Source organism: Pholis gunnellus (genome assembly GCF_910591455.1).
Source record: "Pholis gunnellus genome assembly, chromosome: 2".
Taxonomy (NCBI): domain Eukaryota; kingdom Metazoa; phylum Chordata; class Actinopteri; order Perciformes; family Pholidae; genus Pholis; species Pholis gunnellus.
The window spans coordinates 11,174,890-11,201,173 of NC_136536.1; the positions used below are offsets into that span (position 1 = coordinate 11,174,890).

Genomic DNA, 26,284 nt, shown 5'->3' on the forward strand with positions numbered 1-26,284 from the left:
AGGAATTCAAATAAATCCCTCCTGACCTCATCAAGCTTTTGGAGATGCTCTGTCTGCTTTGTGTCAGAGCGAAGGAATGCCGATCTGAAAACTTCCATCAATGCTGGACTTTGTTTAACGTTATATATCCAGCAGGTGTGTTGTAGACGACAGAAGGTCTGCTGACTGGAGGTCTGTGTTTAAATATTCGACCTATAGCTGCAGTGCTGATGTGATTATGACAGATAAAAACCGTTTAAAGGCCACGAAACACAGGCTGCATTATGATGGGGAGAGTGTCCTGCTCAGGGTTAAGATCTGTTCTTACTCGAGTAGAAGCACTGATTAGAAACGATAAAGGTAAGCGAAGTAAAGAGAGTTTTAATTCACAATAAAACAACCTCACATATAAATGTCTGCAGAACAGACAGCCAACCACGTCTTCCAGCCACCCACAAGCCCTTTTTTTCCTTCATGTTACAGAAGAATTCCCCAAAATAGTGTTTTCTTTCTTGGTATGAAACTTTTTTGGAATTGTCAGCAGACAAAACCAATTCGGAGTTTCATGTTTACATTCACTGAGAGCACCCACGCCTTGACCAGTCCATCAAGCCACCCAAAGGGTGATTTAAAACGTATAGCATCTAACAAGACTTGTAAAATCTGACACGGTCTGTCCAGCTTAACATAAAGTAAAATCCACCACAGTTAATAAAGGCAGCACCACAGACGGCCACTAAACTGTATTAAATATATATATTTTGGAAGTTAATAAATTTGGAGCACAACATTTTTTTCGTCCAGTGTCTTTGCTGTTTTAGCAATGTAGAGTTCCTGTAATTTAACTTGTTCAGATATAGACAATATGCCGTTACAAAACTTACAACAATTGAATAAAACTTTAAATATAACTATTTAACTGGAAATTTAAAAGGGAAATTGAGCTTTATAGCCCTTTGAGTAATGACCAAAGTCTGCTTCGGTCAGGAAGCTGCTGGTCCGCAGCTGACGATCAAAACCAGGAAGTAGAGAATTTCGATGGAAACCGCCCATTGAAAGTCATTTCCTAAAACGCTTGAACAGAGCGAATCACCAGGGAGCAGAGGAAAGAAGGATGGAGAGCCAGAGAGATGAGGGACGCATGAGTGAGCGTGTGAATTAAATTGTGTGAGTGAGAGAGAGACTGAATGAGTAGATCGTATAGTAAAGGTGAAAGCTGGAAACACAATGAGCCTGTTGAAACACAATACACAGACTCTTTATCAGCACGGACCAGAGTGCAATAACGCAACCTCCCAGAGCAGAGCAGCCCTCCAATGAGGCATTTTAAACACTTAAAATAACTTCCAAATGGAAACTAATTGTATTGTACTATGTGCTATTCAGATTTTCAACCACTCAATAACTAAATGCATGGTGATAGCAGCATATGTCTTTGCATATCCGTGGTTTATCTTTCGCTTTTTAGAATTAGAAAACCGAAATGAGAGACAAAGTTATCGCAGAGACATAAACTAATCACAAAGAGACACTAAACTACTATCTTGACGACAGGTTGGGTCATATTTCATCCTGGTCTCCTAAAGATTATGTTCCCACACAACAAAACATTGCATTTTTTTCTCCCGGATTCAGTTTGTTTTTGATTTATCACAAATACGTTTATTTGAAATCTGCCTAAGGCCGGGATGGAGGTGGGATGGAGGTCGGGGTGGACGAATGGGTCCAACACGGGACTTTCACCCCGGAGAGTTTTCCGTGTAAAAACCAAAAGTACTGTGCTTAAGTCAACCCCAACCGTGACCTTTTACTAAACCTAACCGAGTAGTTCTGTTGCCTAAACCTAAACGTAATTGAGAATGCAGCTTCAAAAGCACCACTTGCAGTTATTAAAACACAATAATGTTGATGTACACGTAGGTAGAAATGTTGATATGAAACGTATTTTTGGTTCAGATATGTCGAGATTCAACGTATCAGCAGTTTGCAGGAACGTACAATGCCAATGGTTTATGCTGGCAAATGGGTTCCATATTTAGTTATTTGTTTAAGTAAATAGTTGTTTTAGGATTTAAATCAAACATTTGTAATTGTTGGGGATTTTCTTGGATTTATTTCCTTCCTCCTGTGACTCCAGGCCTCTGTGTTTGTCTCTCCTTGAGGTAAGAGTGCTGAGGGAGATGAGAGAATGGCGTGAAGAGGGTTTTTCCTCCCTCCCTGCTGTGTTTTGGCCACACTCGGCAGGCCGCAGGTTTACAGACTAATCCGATTAAAAGCTGGGGTGAAGCAGTCAGCCGCTGGTCAATGAAGGAGGAAGATTAACCCTTTCATTGTTGGGGGGGTCTATGTCCACTTTTCTCTCTTCTGTTTACTCTCTGTCACACTCTTTCACTCTCTCTTTCTTTGAAGTGACAGTAGCAGGGTTAGAGGTAGAGGAATGTGAACTTTTGAGAAAAGTTCAAATTATGTTTTACCCAAAGCACAGTGGGCTTAGATTGGCACATTGGTACAAGTCTTTTGTGTGTGTGTGTGTGTGTGTGTGAGAATGCAGTGAGTGAGTGATTTTAAACTATATCTGTTGTTTTCTTTACTCATACTTTACAGGTTACTGTGCGACTGTCGGCACAACACCTGTGGCCTGTCTTGTGACCATTGTTGCCCCGGATACAACCAGTTACCGTGGAAACCAGCCACGACCTACAATGCCAACGAGTGTGAACGTGAGTAGGAGTCCTGATACTGTGTTCACTGATGCGCACACACACACTTACTCAAGCATCTGTGGAAGAACGCATGCTTGGTCTCTCTCTCTCTCTCTCTCTCACACACACACACACACACACACACACACACACACACACACACACACACACACACACAGTTCAACCAGTGATCCCTGCAGAGGAATGTGTTTTCTTTCATGTGTTGTTTCAATAGAACGAGTTGGCCTTAATTTAATGAAGCTAAACAGACACGTGTTCTGCAATGCTGATGTTAACTTTCTTGATAATTTTCACACATCTGAACTGCGTCTCTAGAAAATTCCTTCAGGACTTCTAGTTGAATATGAACATTATTTCCTGCCATATGCATTGCCATATGCATTCCTGCCATATGTGTGCTGGGAGATCCGTTTACATTTAGAGATGCCTGTGGATGTAATCATCATTGATGGTGGGGTGAAAAGTTCTCACAGTACCAATATATAAAAGCAGCATTTGCATTTATTATGTTAAATTACAACAATTGGAAGCATTTATTCATGGGTCCTAAGAGAGCTCAACGGTGACCGCCCACTTTTTGAACGGCCCCGGTTCTGTTTAATCCATCTGAAGGTTCAGAAAATCTAATATGAAAGGTTTTAAGCCTTGAAGAAAGCCAACCATCTACGAGATGATTCATGACCATAAATTTGATTTGGAGCAAAAAAAAAATGGGACTGTGTACATCATTATTTTAAGAGTGAAGGAACAACTTATCCCATAAACCATAGAGAATGGTGACTCGCCGCCTCTGGAACCTCACAAATAGCTTTTAAACTAACCGTTGGCGATCAAAAATAAAGACGGATTCAGCAACTGCACTGCTTATTTTTCTCAAATTCTCAAATAATTTCAGGAACACATTTTGGTGAGCTATGTTTGTAATATAAGATAAAGTTTCCAAACCGAGCCACCACGTTGGTCGAGTTTGAAAGCCAGTAGCAGACCTTGGAGCAGCGCGTACGAGCTTGTACCCCCACAGGTCGTTCACCGATGCGCTAAACATCTCCATTGTAACAGCGAGGTCCATCAATCACAGACGTTGCTGTTGCACGTTGATGACATCACAAATAAAACACAAGATCAAACTTCGAGTTTTTTAATTTCCTGAACTCTCCTAGGAAAGTTGTAAATTGAAAAAAAAATTAGATTAAAAAAAACAACAATTCTGGATGTTGAAGTAACGCACTCTCTGCTTGTAGGCTCACAAGCTCAGTATATTTTAACTAATTTTAAATCCCGAACATTGTTGATTGAAGCATTTCATGAAGACTATCCGCTAAAAGCTTCAATCGTGCCGTAAAACGTTTCTGTGGCTGCGTCCTGCTGCAGTCTTGATTTATCAAAGCTCCGGTTATATTTACATGTGAGAGCCGTCTGTTATCAAAGCTGCAGTTATATTTAACAGGAACAACAAGAGTATCACAATGGCAAAAGGGTCACCAAAGGGCAACATGATATGAAACTACAGAGAGAGGGAGATACAGGCATATACTGCCGATAGAGTGAGACTATAGCGGATCAGATTATGTTCATACGGCAGCTGGAAGTATGCGTATCAGATAATAAAGATATAATAGAAATCTCTTTTTTCAACCAGAGCACAAAGCTGCATGAATTCTTGCGATGTGTAAATTTAATTTTGGCTGCATGAATATAATAACATTACAGACAGCCTGTGTATCATGTTTCAGTATTTTTAAAAGAGTGATGAAAGTATCCGTTTCTGCTCGAATATATAATCTGGCTGAGAGCAGAGTGTAGCACTTTGTCTCCGTTCACGAGCTGAGTTATTCTGCTCTGCTGGTTTCAGTGCAGTGAGTCAATTGACTGACTCACTGCATTTATTTTTTATCTTTCGGTTGGTTTCAAGGAAGGAGAACAAGTCAAATGTGCCTCAGGTCTGAGAAAAACACTCTCCACTATCGGAGCTGGAGGGTAAGGACCGCTGGTTTATTCAGCCGGCACCTCTCAGGCGCTGAGGGTCAGATAAGAACAAAACACTCTCCATCAGGGTTTCACTGACTCTGTATGAAGAGCAAACGTTGGTCAGGATTTGATGCGTGTGGTTCTTTTTCTTTATCTTAGATTAAGTTAAAGAATGTACGTAATCTTCTTACATGGACAATGATGAGGTCAAGTTTGGGCCGTTAGACTTCCGCTTCCTCTTTATTCATATAATGAAAGAACACAAAGCACGAACACAAGTCCTTTTCTTGTGGTTTCTGCTTCTTCTTCTTCTCACTCTTCTTCTTCAGTTTAGCTGGTCCTGAATTAATATCAGCATCTTAACATCTGCTTTCTGAGCTGATTTCAAAGAACAGGGTTTATGGGTTATATGGCGGCTGTATGGGAGGCTGTGAAATGAAGGCTGAAGTCAAATAGATTCGTTGAACCAGAAACAAACCAGATGCTGATGCAAAGCGCAGCAATTACATTAATCTCTAAATAATTATAATTCCAATATTTTATATCAAAATAGGATGTTGGCCTGTGTCTTTCATGTCTAGAGTACCTTCATGAACATGCAGTAATACACATATATGTGCATGTACGGAGATGTTAAAATGCAAACCTATTTCAACAAACGGGATGTTAAAATCAACCATTTCAACTTTGGGTAATGTTGTATTTTCATGACTCCCTAAAAGAGTTTGCACCGGTCTTTGATCGCTGACTGTAATCTGACATGAAATAACTCTTTTATGATTCATAAAATATCCCCAACCTTCTTATTTCTACTTCAAACTACAAAGAACCTGAAGACTGACTTTCATCAAATGTCAGGAAATAATTAGGCTTGTGTGGCGTTAATTACACAGCTTCTCTCATTTCTCTCCTTTTATGATTTGTTTGGACACTGAATATGATCCTCAGCAGAGTGTATAATAATCTCCCATCCAGCTCAATGAACACCTGCCAGAGGAAACGGGTTTCAAAACAACTACACTTGAAGTGACTTCACAGAGCAGCCTGAGAATAATGTCTAAGGTTGTTTCAGATCAACTTCTCACTGAGAACATTTAGTTGATCTTCTGAAGAGCTGAGAAATGATACCAGGGTTTTCTGTCTATACATTAAACAGATATCTACTACTGTACTTGTTAGTAACTACGTGTTAACTAACTGCTTGCTCTCTTTCCCTCTCCTGTTTCCTCTCGTCCTCCTCTCTATTTTCTTTTACCCGGCTTCATGTCTCTGGCTTTGCAGCAGTTTTTACTCTCCAGGTGATCAACACTTAGTGTTGTTTCCAAATGCTTCATGTGTGTTTGTGAGCATCTGTTCTTTTATATTGATTTACCTGCTTGTGTAAAGAACTATGCGCTCAAAGTTAATGGTGTCATATAGAATTGACTATAATTCCCATGTTTTATCTCAGAATTATACTGTAGATAGAGTTAATCATTTAATATCTTTAAATCACTTCATTCTTCATGAAAACATGGTAAAACATCAACATAGGGTTTGCAAATAATAGAAGTATTTAAAAAATGTAAATAGATTATTTTTGAGTTTAATAAAAAGTAAATACATGTAAAAAATGCTCAGCCGTGATTTCCAACTTTTACACTCACTTAGTATGTTTAATTTTGTATTTGTATTATTATTTGTTTGTCTGTTTTTATAAAAACATAACTGATATTTCACGGTTGTTCTACTATTAAACTGTCACTGTCCATTACCTGCTTTCCAACTGTATTTCATGTGTGATATGTTTTGTGTTTCAGCGTGTAACTGTCACCGTCACTCGTTTGACTGTTACTACGACCCTGAGGTTGATCAGAAGAGAGGCAGCATCGACGTCCACGGACACAACAGAGGAGGAGGAGTCTGCCTCAACTGTCAGGTAATGTTCTTCTGCTATTCCCAGTGAGTGGCTGCTATTGCCTTCGTGTCTCTTCCACTTGTGGTATCTTTAAAGTTTGGTAGAATTAGATTAATTATTTTTAGTTTATTTTTCAATCCTGTTATATTGCCTGTAGGTAAAAAATAAATAATAATAATAAAATCTGAGATTGTAAAGCCCTAAATTTCAGAGAAAAAACCTCAACAGTGTTGTGTTTTTGTGTTGTTGTTTTTGTGTTAATCAAGGAATCACATCGCTCACACTTCACGCTGCGACTTGCCGTGTATTATGCCTGCAGTGGATGATCCAATGAATTTATACTTTGCAAACACTTTTGATTTTAGACCATAATCACCGTAGTATCATAATAATCTGGACTTTGAAGAGACGTTTGAGTGAATCAGGCCTATTCTGGAGTTTTTGTTCTTGTTAATTTGTGAGTTGTTTCTCGTAAATTCACCACTTTAATCTCAGATAATATCTTATATTTTCTCGTAGTTGTATGATTTTAAACTTGGAGTGTTTTCTTGGAATATTACTTCCCTCTCACAGCACTGTCATTTTCCTTTTTTTGTCTTTGTATCGACAATGGCCCGAATGTGCCTATTTTGATAATGCGAAGTCAAGGAATACTTGCAAATGTAGTTAACATACAGTATAAACATTGGTTACAGTTACAATGTATAAACATTGTTTATATGATGAACACTCAAAATAATTGTGTTTGCATTATTGAGTTACTGATTACAGTAACTCAAAAACTGACTGATTACAACGGAAACTCGTCCTTTTCAGCATCACACCACTGGAGCCAACTGTGAGCGCTGCATCCCCACGTACTACAGGTCACCTGACCACGCCATCGACTCCCCATTGGCCTGCTCACGTGAGTGACAGCTGTCTGTCATGATCAAATGGACATGAAACATTCAAATGCAAATATGATATATCCATCATTTACATCATATTTGTCTCATCGCCGTCTTTTTGCACCTGTATGTCTCCCCCTCCTCTTCCTCCCTCTTTGTCTCTGCAGGCTGTGACTGTCAGTCAGAGTTTACAGATGGTACCTGTGAGGATCTGACCGGTCGCTGTTTCTGCAAACCAAACTACACCGGAGAGAACTGTGACTCCTGTGCCCGAGGTTTCATGAACTTCCCAGACTGTTACCGTGAGTCCCAGACAAAAGCAGCTCATGAAAACTGTCTGAGCTTTGTGATTTTATTATAAAAAGGGACAGGACAACACATCCATATCCACCATACCTAAAACCCTCTGGTTTCTAATCGCTCTCTTTCTCTCTCTGTGTCCATCAGCCATCCCCATCTATCCATCCAACAACAACAACGGCGAGGCTAAACCTGCAGGAGAGATCATCAGTAAGACTTTTCATTTTTTTGCTTTTGTGTCCTTTATTTCTTTTTATTTGACATATGTTTGTGTGTTGTCCTGTTGTTGCTTCTCCGTTGCGTCTTATATATAAAGCTTTTGGCTCTCTTATCTAAACCATTACAAAGTATTTAAGAACAATTGTTATCAGTAAATATAGCAGAAGGAATGGTTTCAGTATAGAGAGAAATGTGCAAAGAAGGTCAGCTGATAATATAAGTTAACAATAAATTCACATGCTAATGGCTGACCTTCATACTCCCATACTGTTTCTGTGTTTACCATGTTCTTCTTCATCTGTTCAGCTGTAGAGGATTTTGGTCAAAGTCAGATGTTTGGGGGAGTTTTGGGAAAATCAGTGTGGCGTGAATGGAATTTCAGTAGAATGTGATAAGCTGGAAAAAACAAAACACTGTTCAGTCCAACCTCATAGATGCATGTTTGTGTACCACCTGCTGTGGCTCTGCTCATATCAGCCTGTTTGTGTTTGGGAGATTTGCTTGAGATTAAATAACTTGGGAAGCTGAACAGGGATGCATTCTCAATATATAGATAACTTTGACTAAATCTCTTTCACATTGTTTTTTTGTTTTTATAACCCGTTCTCCCTATCAAAAGTTAAATAACTTTATTGACAACAAACAATACTGCCAAAAAACATGTTTATGTCCTCTCCCTGCAGACTGTGAGTGCAGTGCAGCCGGTACTGTGGATAACTCCTGCAGACCGGACCCCCGAACCCGGACCTGCGTCTGTAAACCAGGTTTCACTGGTGACCACTGCGACACCTGTGCTCCAGGTTTCCATGGACTCAACTGTCAGGGTGAAGGATGCTTATATGTATAGACAAATATATTAGGGCTGCCACTGTCTATTATTTGTATTACTGATTAATCTGCCCAATATATTTTTCATTAATAAATGACTCCTTTGGTCTATAAAAACATCAGGAAACACTGATAAATATCCTAGGCTGTGGTTACGCTCGTCTTTTTAATGCGACTTTTTGTGATCGGACGCCCCGAATCTGAGCTCAGCTGTTTCCACATACGTGTGTCCGCACACATAATTGTGCGCTAATAAAGGATGAAACTCCAGATGATGATCCCTCCTCTTCTCAAAGCCATCAAATACAATGACTAAGCTTTAATTGAGGAGTGTGTTCAAATCCCCAGGCTGCAGAGGTTTTTGATTGCAAAACTTTGACAGTTGAGTTTAATGGGTTGGGTCCCATTTGACAAAGATACAAATACACAAACAGAGGTAGGAATTCCGAAAGCTTTATTTATAGGCTTGTTTATTTATTCTGTTAGTTTACCACCCAGGAGTAGCCACACACACACACACACACACACACACACACACACACACACACACACACACACACACACACACACACACACACACACACACACACACACATTCATCTCTAAATAGCATTTAAAAAATCATGTTATTTATCAGTCTGTGTTGCTGCTGTTTAATTTATCTAACTGTGTGTGTGTGTGTGCGTGTGTGTGTGTGTGTCTGCAGCCTGTCAGTGTTCAGGTCCCGGCTGTCTGGACGGGTCATGTGACTTGGTGACCGGTCACAGTGTGTGCCGGAGTGGTTTCCAAGGTTATCAGTGTGACCAGTGTGCGCCGGGCTACTTCAACTACCCGCTCTGCCAATGTGAGTCATCTGTGACGATGTATACATTTACTGTCTTTTATTTTTTAAAGGCACAATGAGTAGGATTTAGTACACCAGATTCACTCTCCTTTTGGAGTGAGCTTTGCAGGGTTGGAAATGAGCACCAGCCATCAGCAAAATGCTGGTAAAATATGCAGCTGGCTGCCAGATTTGCTTCATTCACCAGCCAAAAAAACAATGGTAAATAGTAGAGTGGCCGGTAAAAATGTGGACTCCACCAGTCACAGTGGCATTTCCAACCCTGGAGCTTTGTTTGCTCGGCATTTGGCCTCGCTACATTTGTGTTTTTGTTGCCCTGGCACCTGGTTGTTACGAGGCTGACGCTGACAAAACGCCCCCCAACACCCCAACAGACACCGCCACACACTTCTAGTGGGTCATAAGTGATGATTGAGAGGTATTATTTTGTGTGAATCTCTAGGAAAATCCTTCTCATTGTGCCTTTTAAAGTCCAACGTTTATGTTCGGCGTACAACTAAATCCTGGCTCCATCAAAATCACAAAGACTCTCCCCGTCTCTCTCTCTCCAGTGTGTGGCTGTAGCGCAGTCGGCTCTCTGCCCGAAGGTTGCGATGCGTCTGGTCGATGTCTGTGTAAACCAGAGTTTCAGGGTCTTCGATGTGAACAGTGCAGATCTGGATTCCACTCCTACCCCAACTGTCAAGGTACACACACACACACACACACAGACATTTGAAAAGAAAGTGATTAAATGCACCTGTTACTGCTGTGTACTGTAATGAAAAGAGAGAATATGATATCCTGCTGGACTGAACACATATGGACTCACATGGAAACACTTAACTTAACGCACCTTCTTATGAAGTGTTCTATTGCCTTGTGAAATTCAGTTAAGTTTCACCTTTTCACTGTCAAAGAATAAATGGACAAATGGACAAAAAGTATTAATACAGTTATAAGGAAAGGCTACTACTCTGAAATATGGGACCGAGTTGCTAGTTTGAATCCCTGGACTGGGTATGAAAAGAAAACGCCTTCTATCACAACTAACTGTAGACAATTCCATTATTTTATTCAAAGCTTAATCTTGGCAGAACAATTCAATTTGAACTGAAGAGAAGCAAAATAGTTCCCCAGCGCATTCAGTTACTCTCAGATATACTCAGACTTAAGTATCCAGGGCTCAATGAGGATATAGACGAATATTTTGTATCATCTTCTTAGTTTTTTTTTCAGGCTATGTAAAAAAAAAAAAATATTGGTACCTATCTTACATTTATGATGTATATAAACTACTTCTATCTACTATCTCATCTCATGGTATTTAGTGTTTTAATTATTTACAATTGGTTCTTCCCGTCATGTCATTATTGATGCCTATATTGATGCCACTATATAAGTGTGGCCACACCCGTTGGCTCTTTTAATGATAACATTAATAAAGACTTTTTCGTATTTCCCTCCTCGTTTGTCTTTTGTTTTGTCGTGCCTGGATTGCCTTCCTGTTTATTATGTCTCACCTTGTTTTCTCAGTGTGCACCTGTGATCCTCGCACCTCATTGGACTCCAGCTGCACTGCGTCGGGTCACTGCCACTGTCAGCCCAATTACAGCGGAGCGTCGTGTGACCAGTGCGCTCCTGGTTACTACGCTTACCCAAGCTGCACACGTAAGTCATCGAACTTTATATTGACGCCTTAAACTCCTGACTGGTTTCTGTTAGGTGAACAAAGTACTAAACTTTGTGTCGTTTGGAAATCTCACTTGACTTCTAGTGAGGCTGGTACATGATGCTTCCTGGCTAAATACATAAATACCAATCAATTGATGAGACTGATGAATAACTGGAGTTGATCATGTGTTTGTTCCAGCCTGCCAGTGTTCTGCAGAGGGCTCCCGCTACACCAGCTGTGACCAGGTGACGGGACAGTGTGTGTGTCTGCCCAACGTGGTGGGGCTGAGGTGTGACAGCTGTGCACACGGCGCCTACGGATTCCCCAACTGCCGAGGTGAAAACCACACGCACACACGCAGGTTAAACGCAGGAAAATTCTCTTGACTGCCTAACATAATGGAGGTGAGGTGTGACAGCTGCAGTTAATATGACTTACAGCTAATCACACACACACTTATGTTGGAGAGAACATGAGTAAGATCACAAGAATCCTGTTCATTCTGACTTGTGGGTGTTTACACATTATCTCAAGTGGTGTGGACTTGAGTCACATGAACTCAAGTCAGACACAAGTCACAAATTTGATGACTTTAGACTCCACAAAGTCTTTCAACTCGGCTTGGACTTTAGCACAGACCCATGTCTTCACTTGGACATTGAGCATTTGATCAAGGGAATATAGGCTATCTAGCCTTCTCTAAATCACTATGGCAGGATGATGTTTTCTCAGCGTCAGGCTCCGAAATGTTAACTTCCTCTTTTCACTGAGCTTCAGTCTTGTGTTTCTTAAATCTTGTACACACCAACTGCCTCCTTGTGCATGCTATTACAGATATTTCATCTTGACTCTGGCTGTATACTTCTAATAACTGCATTTTGACACTCAACCAGTTGTATCAATATCTTTTTTTCTTTGTCATTTATAGCTGGTACCTGCCACCCTTCCGGCTCTGTTCAGTATGTGGTGCAGCCACCAGTGGTGAGTTTTCAAGGTTTTATGTGTTTGTTTATTGTTTATGTTCTGATTTTTTTTTTTTACAAATTATTTTTAAGATCAACTGTGACACAAAATAGTTCCAACTGAAAGAACTAAACTAATTATAGAAGCCCATTTCAGTTTACCAGGGGGCCCCCTTGACCATTATAATGACAACATTTTGAGACAGTTTGTCATTTTTATGTACAAGATCTCTTTTATCATCACAAGGTTAAGATTGGATCTTATTATTTTCTTTTACTGGCGGAAATGGCCCCATATTAGTTCATTTTCCTGTCAATAACCCTCTCAGGGCCAATGTGAGTGCCGTCGTCATGTGGAGGGCCCGGCTTGTGACAAATGTAAAGCTCTGTACTGGAACCTCTCCCCTGACACTGCTGACGGATGCACCAGTAAGAGATACTACAAACACACACATCTCACATAATGTTTCACTCGTTTGAATGCAGTAAACGGAGCTCATAAATGAACTGAAGTCTGAGTGTCTTCTTTCTCCTGCAGACTGTGAGTGCAACATTGCAGGTACCATCAGTGGGGTTGCAGAGTGTGCACAGGTGAGCAAATTTAACTGCAGTTCTTTGGCCTATATTTAGATATTTATACTGTAGTCTCCTCCTGTAGAGATGGTGCATTTAGCACATTCATATTTGCACTTGAAGACAGAAATTGAGATTAAAAATGGGTTATTATTGGTTATTATCTTTCTGTAAGTGAAAAACAAACGAAGAATTAGTTGGTATAACGGCATGTTACACAAGTTTGTATTTAATATTGGTGTTTTCATTTTGATAATTTTGTCTCCATTGTTGTCCTTTATTACCTTGTGTATCCCTTTTAAAAAAGTTGCTCTATTGTCCTGAACTAAATATATGCCATATGCAGTGACGGCCGAAATGGTTGGAAAATAAAAAATTAGGAATCCGAAAAGTTCCTAGTGATGCATGAGGGCTAAACAGACGACAGAATGATCGATACTGCCTGTAAGATCAGTATCCATGCTACCTGTTATCATTCTAACAGTAGTAATCTACTTCTTGTTTCTGACAGGAAACTGGTCAGTGTCACTGTAAGCCCAACGCTTGCAGTGGAACCTGCTCCACCTGTAAAGATGGCTACTACAACCTGCAGGAGCACAACTACTTTGGCTGCCAGGGTGAGTGCTCATCAGCTGTGTTAAATAACACTTCTTAAATGTTGTTTCCCCATTCAGACAAAAGCGTTGAGTGCTGTGGTGCGGCCATTTTGTATTTACATGTTTGTGTGTCGTGTATTTAGGTTGCCAGTGTGACATTGGAGGTTCATCGGGTCAGTCTTGTGGAGAGAGGAACGGCCGTTGTCGCTGCAGGCCCAATGTGGAGGGAACAAAGTGTGATCTGTGAGTTAAACAACAGACCTGAGAGGGATTTCAAATAGTATTTGATGTACTTGTATTTAGTTTATTTGCAGTTAACAATGAGACTCAGACTCAGGATGATTAGTGGCCTTCGTGTTTTCAGGCCAAATGCATTGGTAGTGAATCTTAAAATGAAGACTACATTTCCTATAGTTCCAATTGCCCTATCACAATAAAACAAGATATTCTTCAGTCCTTATATGTTTGGGTTGACCAGACAGACAATAAACATGCAGAAAGGAAGTTGTTACTTTATCACCCTTCCATCTCTGGTAATGGTTTGTTAATGATGCAGCAATTAATTACAATAAAATAAGAATTTAAAGACATGAAGCAAGAAATTAACTGCAGTTGCTTGCTTCTGAACAGGAAATATCTGGCCTCATATTGCCAACTTTATTTGATGAACTAAATTTCATAAATTACGAAATGATGGAACAAAAGAGAAATGAGAAAACCGTCTGGAGACCTAACTTTATAAAAATGTTCATCCATTGCTTGTTTCTACATTAGCTCTTTTACCCTCTAAATGCACCTTACTGTGTCTGCAGACCTCGCACAGATCATTACTTCCCAGACCTCCATCACCTGAAGTTTGAGATTGAGGAGGGAACCGTGCTCGACGGCCGACCGGTGCGATTTGGCTACAACCCTCTGGAGTTCCCTGACTTCAGCTGGAGGGGTTATGCTCAGATGTCCCCCGTCCAGGTAGGAACTTTACATTTGACCTTTACCATCGGCCTTTACCATACAGTACATACACTAATTAAAACATAGTCATGAATAATATATTCCAATTCTGCTCATATAGTTCCCTGAAATCCTGCACACTGGCCCTTTAAGTTAGTACTGATACTACCTTTGCTGGAGTCTTGAGATATCCAATACTCCAGATCATTGTATTTCTTGTCATCTCACTGATTTGTTTTCCAATACTACAGTAAATATATAAAATGTATATTTCTACGTGCTTTTCTGACAAATGATGTGATCGTTATTATGCATTACATATTTTTGTGACTGTGGCCCGTCATTTATGCTCCTCCTGCATGAACCAGAAAGCTAGCTCCATGGCTGAAAGTGATGTGGACATTTAAAGCGATATTTCTCATTGGTAGAATTACCTCTCAGCACTTACTACTCCAAAGCACTTGGGAGTTTAACATTAAATGTAATTTAACTTTCACTTACTGTATGCCTCTGTTGATGAAGTAGTTGACAGATGTTCCAGCAGTGTTCCTCAATAAGGATCTGAAAGGTTCATCTTTTTGATTCATTTTGCAAGTTTTTGAATGACAGTGAAAGTAAATCATCTGTAAAGATATTTTTAGAGGCCAACTACTTCTGAGCTTCTTTGGATGTTTGTGCTGAGAATTGGAAACCCAGAGAGAAATATTGTATGTTGCTTTGGGTGATTAAAGTGTTTGCTTTTGGTGGTGACGGTGATGGTATTAAAGTCTTCCTTTTGACTTGCTTTCTCTTATTCTGTTGGTGTTTCCTTTATTCATCCCTCCCTCCTTCATGTATTTTTTCTCATCCCCCTTTACACTTCTCTTCTCATCGCACTTCTCTATCCATCTTTTTCCTCTTAAATACTACATACCTCCATTTAATGTTTCCCTCTCCTCTTTCATCCATTCTATCCTGCCCTCCACTCCAATTCATCCCCTTCCTCTTCCCTCTGTACTCCCTTGCCCTGTCTCCCCCTCTTTCCCCTTTGTCTTTCCTTTTGCTTCACCTCTCCTGCTTCCTTTATCCATCCTCCTCTTGCTACTTCCCACCTTCTCCTTTTCTTCCACTCGCTTTCTCCTTCTTCCCTTGCTGTCTTCCATCTTCTCCCTCATCCTCTTCCCTCCTATGTTTCCCTATACCTCTTCCTTCTCTTCATCGTCTCCCCCCCACTGTTCTCCCTCTGCCTGCTGCCTTGCTCACTGTGGTCGTTCGGCAGTCCAAAGTGTTGGTGTCGGTGTCGGTCAGCTCTCCAGACCTCTTCCACGTGGTGCTACGCTACGCCAACAGGAGGGGTTCGGATGTTCGGGGCCGGGTGTCGGTCATAGACGACGGCTGGAACTACTACTGTGGTAACTGTGAGTGAGAAAACAAAGACCGGGAGTGCTTCCTAACGACTTCTTCTGTCTTCTCTCATCCCCTCCTTCCCTCACTCCAGAGGCAGTGCAGTAATTGCTCGTTTGAAATCTGCACAGCCGCACCACTTATCTATTTATTTCCATGCTTTGCTCTGGATTTCAGTTGTGTTCCAAAGATATGTCTTCAATTTAGATTCCAAGTCAGAATTCAAACTGGGAATTTTATAGTTAGCAGCCAGCAATTTCTGCTAAATATCTTTGATACAGCAGTAGCCTTTGCATACAGAACATTTTACATTTTTCTGACTTGGACTTCCAAACTGAAAAACAGACATTTCTATGTTTTGATTGGAACATAACTTAATTCCAGCTTGATCTGCCGTCTCCTCCTTTCTGTTGTACTCCCTTCTTGCTTCTCCCCCGTCAGCTATCTATCTGTCAGATGATAGTGGGATGTGTGTTTTGGTTGGTGATGTTGAGCTGCTGTTGGTGGCGGTCTCTCCCCCATCTTTTCTCACCTTCAGGGCCACAGATCAGTGCAGAGTTCAGGGATTTATTACTTAAGTATTCATATCTTCTACCCTCCACACTTCCTCTTCTCCCACTTCCTCCCTTTGCAAACCCGTCCCTGTAGACTGCAGTGAAGCTTCAGGTTTATGTGAGCGAAGCAGACGTCTATCTGACTCGCTTCATCCTCAGATATGTAAACTCTGAGGGCGCTACGTCCAACGGTAAAATAACAGCCTATCAGGTCAACCGCAGAGGTAGGTGTACAGCAATCACAAGGCAGTACCAGTGTGAGTGTTTACAGCAGTAGATGAGATGTATGTGTGAGTGTCTTGTTGTATTAATCAAACACAATTCATAGTTTTTGTCTCCTGGTTTCAATACAATTGCATTTTTGTATTTATTTATTTTTTCATTTAAATGTATTTTTCTTCTCTGGAACATGGTTTTATTGTTGTTAATGTATGTCATGTTGTCCAATTTTCACAAGTCTTTCCCTCAAATACATGTACAGTATTCACCTAATTCTCTCTTTTGATTGCATTAGTTGTAATATCTAACTCCATACATTTCTGGTGTGTGTGTGTTTTCCAGGTTCAGAGCAGTCCAAACAGATTGTCTTTGCTCCCAGTGTGGAGCCGACTTTTGTCAACGTCCCCCAGAACACCTTTGTGGAGCCGTTTGTCCTGAACCCGGGAACCTGGACCGTTGTTATAGAGGCTGAGGGAATCCTGCTGGTGAGACACACACACACACACACACACACTACTCAACTGTTTTTAAACATGTCTACAATCACTTGAACCTCTAACTCGTTTCTGGCTCTGGGGCCGTTGTCATGTTTTGTCGAGATAATGACCAGAATACTCATATTTAATGCACCAAATCTCCACCAAATGTCAGCACAAGTTGACACAGTGATTGTATTCATTGTTCACCAAGTAACACTGTACCCATGCTCCGTTTCGCCTTCAGGATTACTTGGTCCTTCTGCCCAGTGCCTACTATGAAGCTCCCATCCTGCAGATCAAAGTTACTGAGCCCTGCTCCTACAGCTCTGTGCCCGAAGCCAGCCAGAAGTAAATATGCACATTCATTTTTCACTAAATATAGCTAATTGAAAGCTGACCAAAACAGCTAGCCTGGCTCTGTGGGAGTGTAAAAACAAGTTGCGGTTTTATGGGGAGTTATGTGTGGGACTATTTCTTAGCGGAGCACAGTGACTTCCTGAATTCCAAGACGTAGTCCAGCACATAATCCCTGTTAAGAAATAGTTTATACACTTGTACAGATTAAGCAAAAAACATATAATGTGTTAGTGAGCTTTAGAGGTGCTGGTAGTGTGGATATTACCTCTAACAGAGCCAGGCTATCTGTTTCCCCCCGTTTCCAGCCTTTATGCGAAGCTAAGCTAACAAGCTGATGGCTATATCTTCATACTTAGCAGACAGACATTAGAGTGGGCATTAAGATTCTCAGCAAACAACAAATAAGTATATTTCCCACAATGTTTAACTATTCCTTTACCCACAAACTAATTCCAATCTTATTGTCAGCCTAAGCATACTTATGGGTCAAGTTGTCCAATTACAATTCTGATCAATTTCTTTCAGAGAACCATTTCCTCAAGGATGGAGTTAAAAATACAATAAACAAACTGTAACAATCATATTTTAAGTCGCTGTCTGTTGCGTCTCTTTATCCATGTAGCTGTCTGCAGTACAGATATCTGTCTCTGGACTCCTTCCCCTCAATCTCCGGCAACGATGCCAGCTGTCGCAACGACAACCACCTGCCGCGCCCCTGCCCAACTGAGAAGGTCACCCCACGCCACCCTGACATGGCCGTCTGCAGTGGCTACGATGTAAGTGAGGGGAAAGTGTTTGTGCAGTTGGTTTATAGAAACACAAAGACTCAGAGGACAGACGGAGCTTTAATAACTGGTTGTTTTTAAATAAAAATTTAATTTACGCTTCAGATCAGCGTCCTGCTGCGAGGGCGTCTGCCGTCTCCAGGCGATTACGTTCTGGTCGTGGAATATTCCAGTGAGGAAGAACTTCCACAAACTCTGGCTGTCGCTGTAAACATGCCGGGAGCACGAACACACGAGCACCGCTTAACCCTGCAGCACTGCAAATACAGGTACGAAGAAGATCTTTTCTCAGATTCAGTGCTTTTAACTTTTTTTACACCAATCTTTGATGATTTCCAGGTTTCTAGAGGACGGAACTAAAAGATGCCAATCTGTAGTCACATCTACCATCCCATTTTTAAAGATTAAGGAGTGAATTGATGCCAGTAGCTCCACACCACTGCTCTGAAGGTGGACCTGCAGGTTTTGTATGATCTACAGATAATAATCATCGGCCCTTCCTAAGTCCCGCCCCCCTTAGTTACTGTTGTTCGGTCGTACAAGCTTGACAGAGAAACATGGCGACACCGGTTCTGTTGAGGTGCTGCAGTGTGTAATTTAAACTACTTTCTCTTCCACAGTGACCATGAACACTGCTCCCTACTCCCTGTTCAGGGAATGTCGGTTACATAAACCCCTCCAATACCTGTTGCAGCTGCTAATACAATTTAACACTAATGAAATCAAATATTATATTTAGAATGACAATAAATATATTTGGTGGTCTCCTCCCCCCCTGAATAAGTTAATAATAATAATAGTAGTTGGATTGGACATCAATAACATTATTGTTAAACTTCGCAAAACTCCACCAACAGCGATGTCTCCAGAGCACAATGCCGACTGCAGCATGAGTGCTAACTACAGAAGCTAACATTAGCATTGACAGCTAATATTACCGTTTTTTTTGTATTCATTTGTTTGGTTCGCATAGCCACGTGCTAACGCTCCAGCAATGATGACTGATGGGTAATCTTGCTTGTCAATTTATGGCAAAGTCGAGAGCCGATGTTCAGTTCTTCCCTACACATTTCACAGTTACCTTTTTGAAGTGAGCGTGTTTGCTCCCTAAGGTTTGTAATCTTACTTAACATGGCCGAGTACCCTGTGCAGACCATATGGCAGTGAACTACTAGGCCGCCTATTTATTCTGGCTGCAGTGAAAGGTTTGTGTGTTTTTTACCATAATGTGTGGACTCAGCTGGTTCACAGTTTACTGTTACCGTCTGTTCTTTATGAAGTCTGTCAACAGCTCTTAATCACTCTGTGTGTGTTTGTCTGTGTGTGTGTGTTTGAGTAGCTTCCTGTGTCGAGTCGTGGCCATCGATGGACAGAACAGAGCGGCCGTCTTTTCTCTCCCCTCTGATGCTGAGATCCAGCTCATCTCCGACCGTGCCAGCTTCTTCCTGGTGAGAGCACCACCCGCGTCACATGATAGACCCGGAGATCAGCGGTCATGAGATGAGCATGCTGGAGATATGTTATAAACAAAGATTTCTCTGTCCTTACATGGTTTAGCGCATTTAAAAGAGATTTGCAAGATGATTTTTTTTTGTTGTGAATAATCTCTTAACATTGCATGTTTTGAATATTCTAAATAAATAATAGGTATATTTTTGTAACAAGCATTGATTCTTTTTCTCTTGATTGACCATCTTGTGCATATTTCCATTAACAACCTGTGTTTTTTCACTGTCTCCAGCACAAAGTGTACCTGGTGCCTAAAGACCAGTTTACCATGGAGTATGTCACACCTAAAGTCCACTGCATCAGCACTCACGGACAGTTCTCACCTGACAGGTAAAGTAACATATAATAACTGTACCGTAACTCCATTATCAATATGCACATACTTAACAACTCCTACTACTTGCCTCTGTTTCTGTAGTTCCTCCTGCGTCCCCTCACGCTTCCAGACCCCGTCAGACTCGCTGGTCCTGAAGGAGGGCCAGAGCTCCTCCATGCAGGAGCCCATCCTGGCCTCCCCTGCAGCAGCTCCTCCTCTGCCCTTCCAACAGAGTGACGAGCCGGCCCGGACGGGAGGAGACAGACCTCCCCACGCAGCAGATAATGGCGACCACATGAGGCTGGATTCACTGCAGGTACAGACGCTGATGCATTTATTGTAGATGTTAGACTTTTCCATTTCAGTCTTTTGGAGGGATCATGTTCACAGTAGTCGTGTTTGGAGTTGTTTGCTTGAGATACAGAGATTTTACTGACTTTGTTTGGTTCATAGAGTTGTTGGAAAGTAGTTATTTTGATATATTTTGATGTAACTATTATTATTTCTTTGAGTTTCTACTTTAATGCAAACAGAAATTTTCATTTTTTTACAAGTCACGAGTTCCTATATAGATGAGACTATTACAGGAAAAGAGTAGATTATGATACTTTCTTATAGATGAAACCATCCAGTATAGTATATTATATACTAGAGTATATTACGTTTTTTAAATTAGTATCGCCTGGACCAGCTTAGTAAAACTCTCTGTCCTCTGTTCTAAAATTACTAGCATGCCTTTGATTAGGAGAGCAAAATAAATTCAAACCAACAGTAGGAAATGACCCCAACATGCAAAGGTTAATGGGTATAATGAAACAGATGCTTGTGGTCCTCATGACTGGGGACAACTACAGTCTGGAATGATACTCAAATTCAAGCATATCCTGAGGTGTTTTTGACCTGTTATGGACATCACAAGAGGAATAAGTCCCTGCTGAGCTTCAGTTCCAGGAATGAGGAACTGATTTAATTTTAAGGGATGACAAATAACCAAAACAGCTCAGTGATAAAAAGGCAATGCAGTAAGTTTATCAACTGTGATTCAGATCTCAAGAACCAACCTGTTGGAGTGCCTGAGTGAGAAGAGTCATTGACGATAGGGAAGTTCGAGGAAGAAAAGAAATCTAAAAGTCTGTCTGTTTTCCATCTCTTTCTCTGTCATCCCCTTACCCAGAATGCAGCGGTGTACTCCACCCGTGTCCATGCCCTGGGACGTTACGTCTTCATTCTCCACTATCACCAGCCGCTCCACCCCAACTACCCTGTGCAGTTGTACATTAATGGTGGACGAATCTGGCAAGGTAAGAGCGCGTACAGTACTGACAGCTGTACAAACTGTACAAAGTAAAATAGATCGACCCAGTTTGCATGTGTTTTCTTCAGGCCACGCCAACGCCTCCTTCTGTCCCCACGCTTACGGCTGCCGCAACGTCCTGGTTTCTGAGAATCAGATCATTCTGGATGTGACGGACCACGAGGTCTTCCTCACTGTGCAGATACCTGCTGGCAAGACGCTGTGGCTGGTTAGTGCTACTGCCCCGCTTTTATTTCTCTCCCTTTCATCTTAATACAACAAATTAAGGACCCTCTTCCTCTCTATACCTTGCCCCTCCGTGTGCTGTGTCATTACAGGATTATGTGTTGGTGGTGCCTGAGACGAGCTACAGCTCCAGCTACCTGAATGAGGAGCCTCTGGATAAATCATACGACTTCATCAGCAACTGTGGACAAAACAGCTTTTACATCAAGTCAGTATCCACGCAGTTTGCAGAAGAGCTGAACAATGATGAATGTTTTTTCTATTACATTTTCTTAAGCACAGAAAAAAATAGTATTTGTAGTCATGTTTTCCTTTGCCAGTGAATTCAGACTACTTGTTTAGCTAAGTAAGCGCTAGAGATATTTTAAATGAGTCCTTATTGTGATCATTCAACGGTACTGTTTTCATTTGCTTATTGTCAAAGATGTGAAAGTGAAAATCTTCCACATCGGCGTGTTTCTACAGTATGTGAATGACTCTTCCTCTTCCTCCCTCCAGCCCTTCCACCGCCTCTCAGTTCTGCCTCGGCTCGGCAGTGTCTCTGTCGGCCTTCTTCAACAACGGGGCGATGCCCTGCGCCTGCCACGAGGTCGGAGCCGAGAGCGACACCTGCGGGCAGTTCGGCGGTCAGTGCCGCTGTCGGCCCAACGTGATCGGCCGGGACTGCTCCATGTGCGCCACGGGCTACTGGGGATTCCCCAACTGCAGACGTGAGTGTCTGATTGACTATCACAGATATCTGTAATGTGTTGTTGCTGCAGAACTCATTAGCAAAGAAATGTATTTTCTCGGAAAATAAAAGTGGATTTGTTTCTGTCTCTTATTTTCCACCCTCCTGTCTGTCTCTGAAATGTTTCGACAAGCAAAGGTATTTTTCCTTCGATGGATTTATTCTTCCCTGTGACTAACTGTATCCCCTCTCTTCTTCCCTCCAGCTTGTAACTGTGGTACGAGGTTATGTGAACCGGTGACCGGCGACTGTATCTGCCCTCCGAGGACTGTGCTCCCGGAGTGCACCCAGTGTGAGCCCCAGACGTTTGGCTGCCACCCGCTGGTTGGGTGTGAGGTCTGCAACTGCTCTCGGCCGGGCATCGTCTCCCCCGATGTGAACTGCGACACCTCCAGCGGACAGTGCAGGTACGACGAGACGAGACAGAGGAAACGATGATTGATGTGATCATCGTTTCGGGCTCTGGGGCCGTAATCTGAGGCAGACCAACTTTCCCTCTCTAAAAATTCACAAACGGTAAATTCCGTTTCTTCTCATTTCCTCTAAGTTTTTATTTTCTTCAGAAGCCATGAATCATCGTCTGCTCTCCACACTTTCACCCCTGTGTTGTGTGATATATTTGGAGGTTCAGCAAGTTCAACTCTCAAATGTCAGGCCTCCATTTGGAAATACCTAGAAAAGGCAGTTATTTCTCGCCCGTTTTGTCTCCTGACAGGATCTTGGCACTGACTCTCTCACTGGGTTGATTGCTGTGTCTTTGGCCAGCTGTACTTGCCAACTCTTGTCTGTTCAAGACTGTCTCTTGTCTGTGGAAGCTGCAGCTTTTAAAACGTAGCTGTCTGACGACTGCCAACAACACAGCAGCTGTCTGTCCTCGTCCTTATCTGTCTGCCTGCCTCCTGTTATTCCTCCTCCAATCTTTATAACATGATGATGGGCCCCATATGCCACGCATCAGTCAGCATCTTTTATGTTCACAACTACAACAGTATTTGCAAAGGCAGCTCACGTTCATCACACAACACTATCCTTCGTGGTTCTGACTAGGATCAATAGTTGGTAATTGTAACGGTTCTCTTCTTCACTCAACATGAACTCTACATGCGCCTGATTGGACGAACACACAGCTCACTGGGCTTTTATTTGTCTTTGCCTCCAATGCAAAACTGGAAAAACATATCCTGGAAACTAAATATTAAAAACTGGCACACTTTGAACACTAAAATTCAAAGTAATATTCAGAACTTTGGGAAATTCACATATTCTATGACGGCGTAATGTACCATCGTAGGTAAAATAAATATTTTTTTTAAAGAATTAAAAAACTGAGATTAAAGTTTTACATTTATTTTAATAATTTATGGCTTCATAATCTCAGCAAGTTTTTTTTCTTTTCTTTATTTATTGTAAATTTGAGCTTTTTGTTTTGTTTTTTTCTCTGAATATTTCCCGCCTCTTCAAGCTCTGTGATTATTCTATTTGACCCATAATGGCCTTGATCGGCTGTTGTATTCGCTTTCTTGCTTGGAGTTAGATGAGACCAATGCCACTCTCATGCATGTGTATGTCTTCACTGTAACTATGGAGCTAGAGCCATCAGGGGATTAGCTTAGCTTTGCATAAAGACCAGAAACAAGTCAAAAACGCTAACCTGGCTCCGTATAAACGTTTTTAAAAATCTGCCTACCAGCACCTTTTAGATTTCACAGATTGAAACATTTGTATTTACATTCAAATTTTTGTGCTCATCAAACAATCAAGATATGCCATGTGACCTCGAGAGGTGCTGAGAGGCAAAAACTGACACACTGTTTGCTTGGCAGTGCGGATAGGGGTGCATTTTACTCTTGACGGCTGCTTTAAGAATCACACAATTTATTTTTGTTTTATTGCAGGTTTAGTGACTGCAAAAGCAGCGCAATTCTTTTGTGAATTTGCTCCAGAGATTGCTGTTCTCACTCATTGTGAGCACTGCAGCTGAAATTGTACATGTACCCTTCATTCTGTGTCTTTGTTTGCTGTTGCTGATTTGTGGCCTTACTGTAAGCATTGAAGACAGTGTCGGCTTTGTCCGGACAAGACAAGGATGCAAAACTGAGAAAAAACTGAGAAAGTATTTCTCTGCCTAAAGGCTCTCATCAATTAAGATCTCGGCACCTTGTATTAACTCAAACAAACACACACACACACTTGCATGAACCCTGCATGAACCCTGCAGTCGGCTGTCAGTCTATCTTAAGTCAAAAATGTTTGTTTAATCAGTTATTCGTGATGGATAATGGGGAACCTTTCATCTCTTGCAAGATTGAAATGCATTTCTGCACATAAAGGTCAAAGTTTGTAGCTTTTTTTTAGTGACAGAGAAATAGAGATTTACATTTGATCGATAAACCTACACCTTTTGATTCTCAGACATTAATTAAAACAATTGCATGTTATTTTTTCCAGATGTAAGGACAACGTCGTTGGCCGTAAGTGTGACCGCTGCGCCCCCGGTTTTTATGGTTACCCCAACTGCAGGCTATGTGACTGCAACGAGGCAGGAACTGAAGAGGAAGTGTGTGAGTCCTTCACAGGACAGTGTCTGTGCAAGGTAGGGCAACGCTAACACACATATACACACACACACACACGTCCTCCTGCACTTTACAGTGTGTTCTGACCTGCTATGCATCCTCCACCTGTAGGAAAACGCCCAGGGTTCCCGATGCGATCAGTGCAGAGTTGGTACCTTCCACTTGGACCCAACCAACCCTAAGGGCTGCACCAGCTGCTTCTGCTTCGGAGCCACCGACCGCTGTCGCAGCTCTGACAAGAGACGCACCGAGGTATTCGTGTGTCTTCATAAATATCACAAATGTCTGTAAAGTAAATGTAACGTACCATTTTAAGGCTACGGCTGTTTTCTATTTAATAAAAGTGAGAAAAACAGCTGATCCTCATTCATAAAATCTATATTTCTTTGTATTGGTCACATTAAAATGTTGCCTTTTAGTTATTGCAGTAACAAACCTTTTTCACTGCTGTTTTATCATTTACCATTTCCCCCTGTCCTGTAGGTGATGAACATGGAGGGCTGGGTGTTGCTTGGAGCAGACAGACAGGAAGTACCGGTCGTGGTGTATCCTGGTCAGGACCTTGTTGAGGCCGACCTCAGCGATGTGCCCGATGTCTACCAGGACCTTCACTGGCACGCACCAAAGACTTACCTGGGAGACAAGGTAAGAGGGAGTCAACCTCTGAAGGTGGTAGGAAAGAGTGAATAGATTAGATTAGAATTGAATCTCATGATGGAACAACTTTAAGCCTTTAAAGGCTTCGCAGTCATCAAATGCTCTTTAAACTGCTGGAGATGTGCAAGTGGTTGCCAATATGTGTCTTGCATGTAGAAAGAGAGAGATTATGAATTAGGGTGTGTTGTCTTTTTGTTGTTTTTGTAAGGGAATAGTGTGACATTTTAGAAAATAGACTTATTAGCTTTCTTACTGAGAGTTGGATGAGAAGTTTCTAAATACTTTGTCTTTACACTTAATGAAGTGGCCACCAGTAGCCTTTTAGAATAGCTTAGCTTAGCTTAGCTTAGCATAGAATAGAGACTGAAAGAAAGGGGGAACAGCAAACTTGGTCCAGCACCTTAAACCCTTATAAAACTGCAATTGTAGGGATTACAAATCAGTGAGCTTTAGAGGTGCTGCTAGGCAGATTTTGTTACCTTTTAGACGTGGTGTATAATAGTATAATAGTGTAGCCTGATCTTTATCTGGAACTGTGCGGAAACACAATAATTAGACATGCATAACGAATGAATGAAGCTTTAAAATATTCGGTACGGCCCCACTTACCTTAACTCGATCATTTAAATGTCGTGATAAAAAACACGAGAGACACAACCTGGGGCTTGGTCACAACACAAACACCTACAGTACACACACAAAGAGATCCCACATCCTGATCCAGAGGCTTAGACGAGGTGTTTGGATACAGATAAGCATGTTCGTCTAGACGTTTGAATCAACAGCTTTAATGTG

The 26,284-nt window shown here is 41.5% G+C and overlaps 1 protein-coding gene across 1 annotated transcript in view; it reads left to right on the plus strand.

Annotated features, from left to right (window-relative positions):
* Positions 1–26,284, plus strand: part of lama5 (laminin, alpha 5) — a gene marked incomplete at both ends in the record, with an annotated part of 88,490 nt that overhangs the window by 41,763 nt on the left and 20,443 nt on the right. The window contains 32 exons of the mRNA XM_079169842.1: positions 2,584–2,699; positions 6,470–6,588; positions 7,384–7,474; positions 7,625–7,759; positions 7,905–7,967; positions 8,660–8,800; positions 9,511–9,648; positions 10,200–10,334; positions 11,164–11,298; positions 11,501–11,638; positions 12,231–12,283; positions 12,594–12,693; positions 12,803–12,855; positions 13,349–13,454; positions 13,577–13,676; positions 14,246–14,402; positions 15,643–15,781; positions 16,883–17,025; positions 17,264–17,367; positions 17,999–18,152; positions 18,267–18,430; positions 19,501–19,609; positions 19,903–20,000; positions 20,089–20,302; positions 21,161–21,287; positions 21,370–21,509; positions 21,619–21,734; positions 22,025–22,236; positions 22,462–22,663; positions 24,705–24,849; positions 24,944–25,084; positions 25,316–25,477. Of these exons, the coding sequence (XP_079025968.1) occupies positions 2,584–2,699; positions 6,470–6,588; positions 7,384–7,474; positions 7,625–7,759; positions 7,905–7,967; positions 8,660–8,800; positions 9,511–9,648; positions 10,200–10,334; positions 11,164–11,298; positions 11,501–11,638; positions 12,231–12,283; positions 12,594–12,693; positions 12,803–12,855; positions 13,349–13,454; positions 13,577–13,676; positions 14,246–14,402; positions 15,643–15,781; positions 16,883–17,025; positions 17,264–17,367; positions 17,999–18,152; positions 18,267–18,430; positions 19,501–19,609; positions 19,903–20,000; positions 20,089–20,302; positions 21,161–21,287; positions 21,370–21,509; positions 21,619–21,734; positions 22,025–22,236; positions 22,462–22,663; positions 24,705–24,849; positions 24,944–25,084; positions 25,316–25,477 (4,150 nt within the window). The remainder of the gene's footprint in view (positions 1–2,583; positions 2,700–6,469; positions 6,589–7,383; positions 7,475–7,624; positions 7,760–7,904; positions 7,968–8,659; positions 8,801–9,510; positions 9,649–10,199; positions 10,335–11,163; positions 11,299–11,500; positions 11,639–12,230; positions 12,284–12,593; positions 12,694–12,802; positions 12,856–13,348; positions 13,455–13,576; positions 13,677–14,245; positions 14,403–15,642; positions 15,782–16,882; positions 17,026–17,263; positions 17,368–17,998; positions 18,153–18,266; positions 18,431–19,500; positions 19,610–19,902; positions 20,001–20,088; positions 20,303–21,160; positions 21,288–21,369; positions 21,510–21,618; positions 21,735–22,024; positions 22,237–22,461; positions 22,664–24,704; positions 24,850–24,943; positions 25,085–25,315; positions 25,478–26,284) is intronic.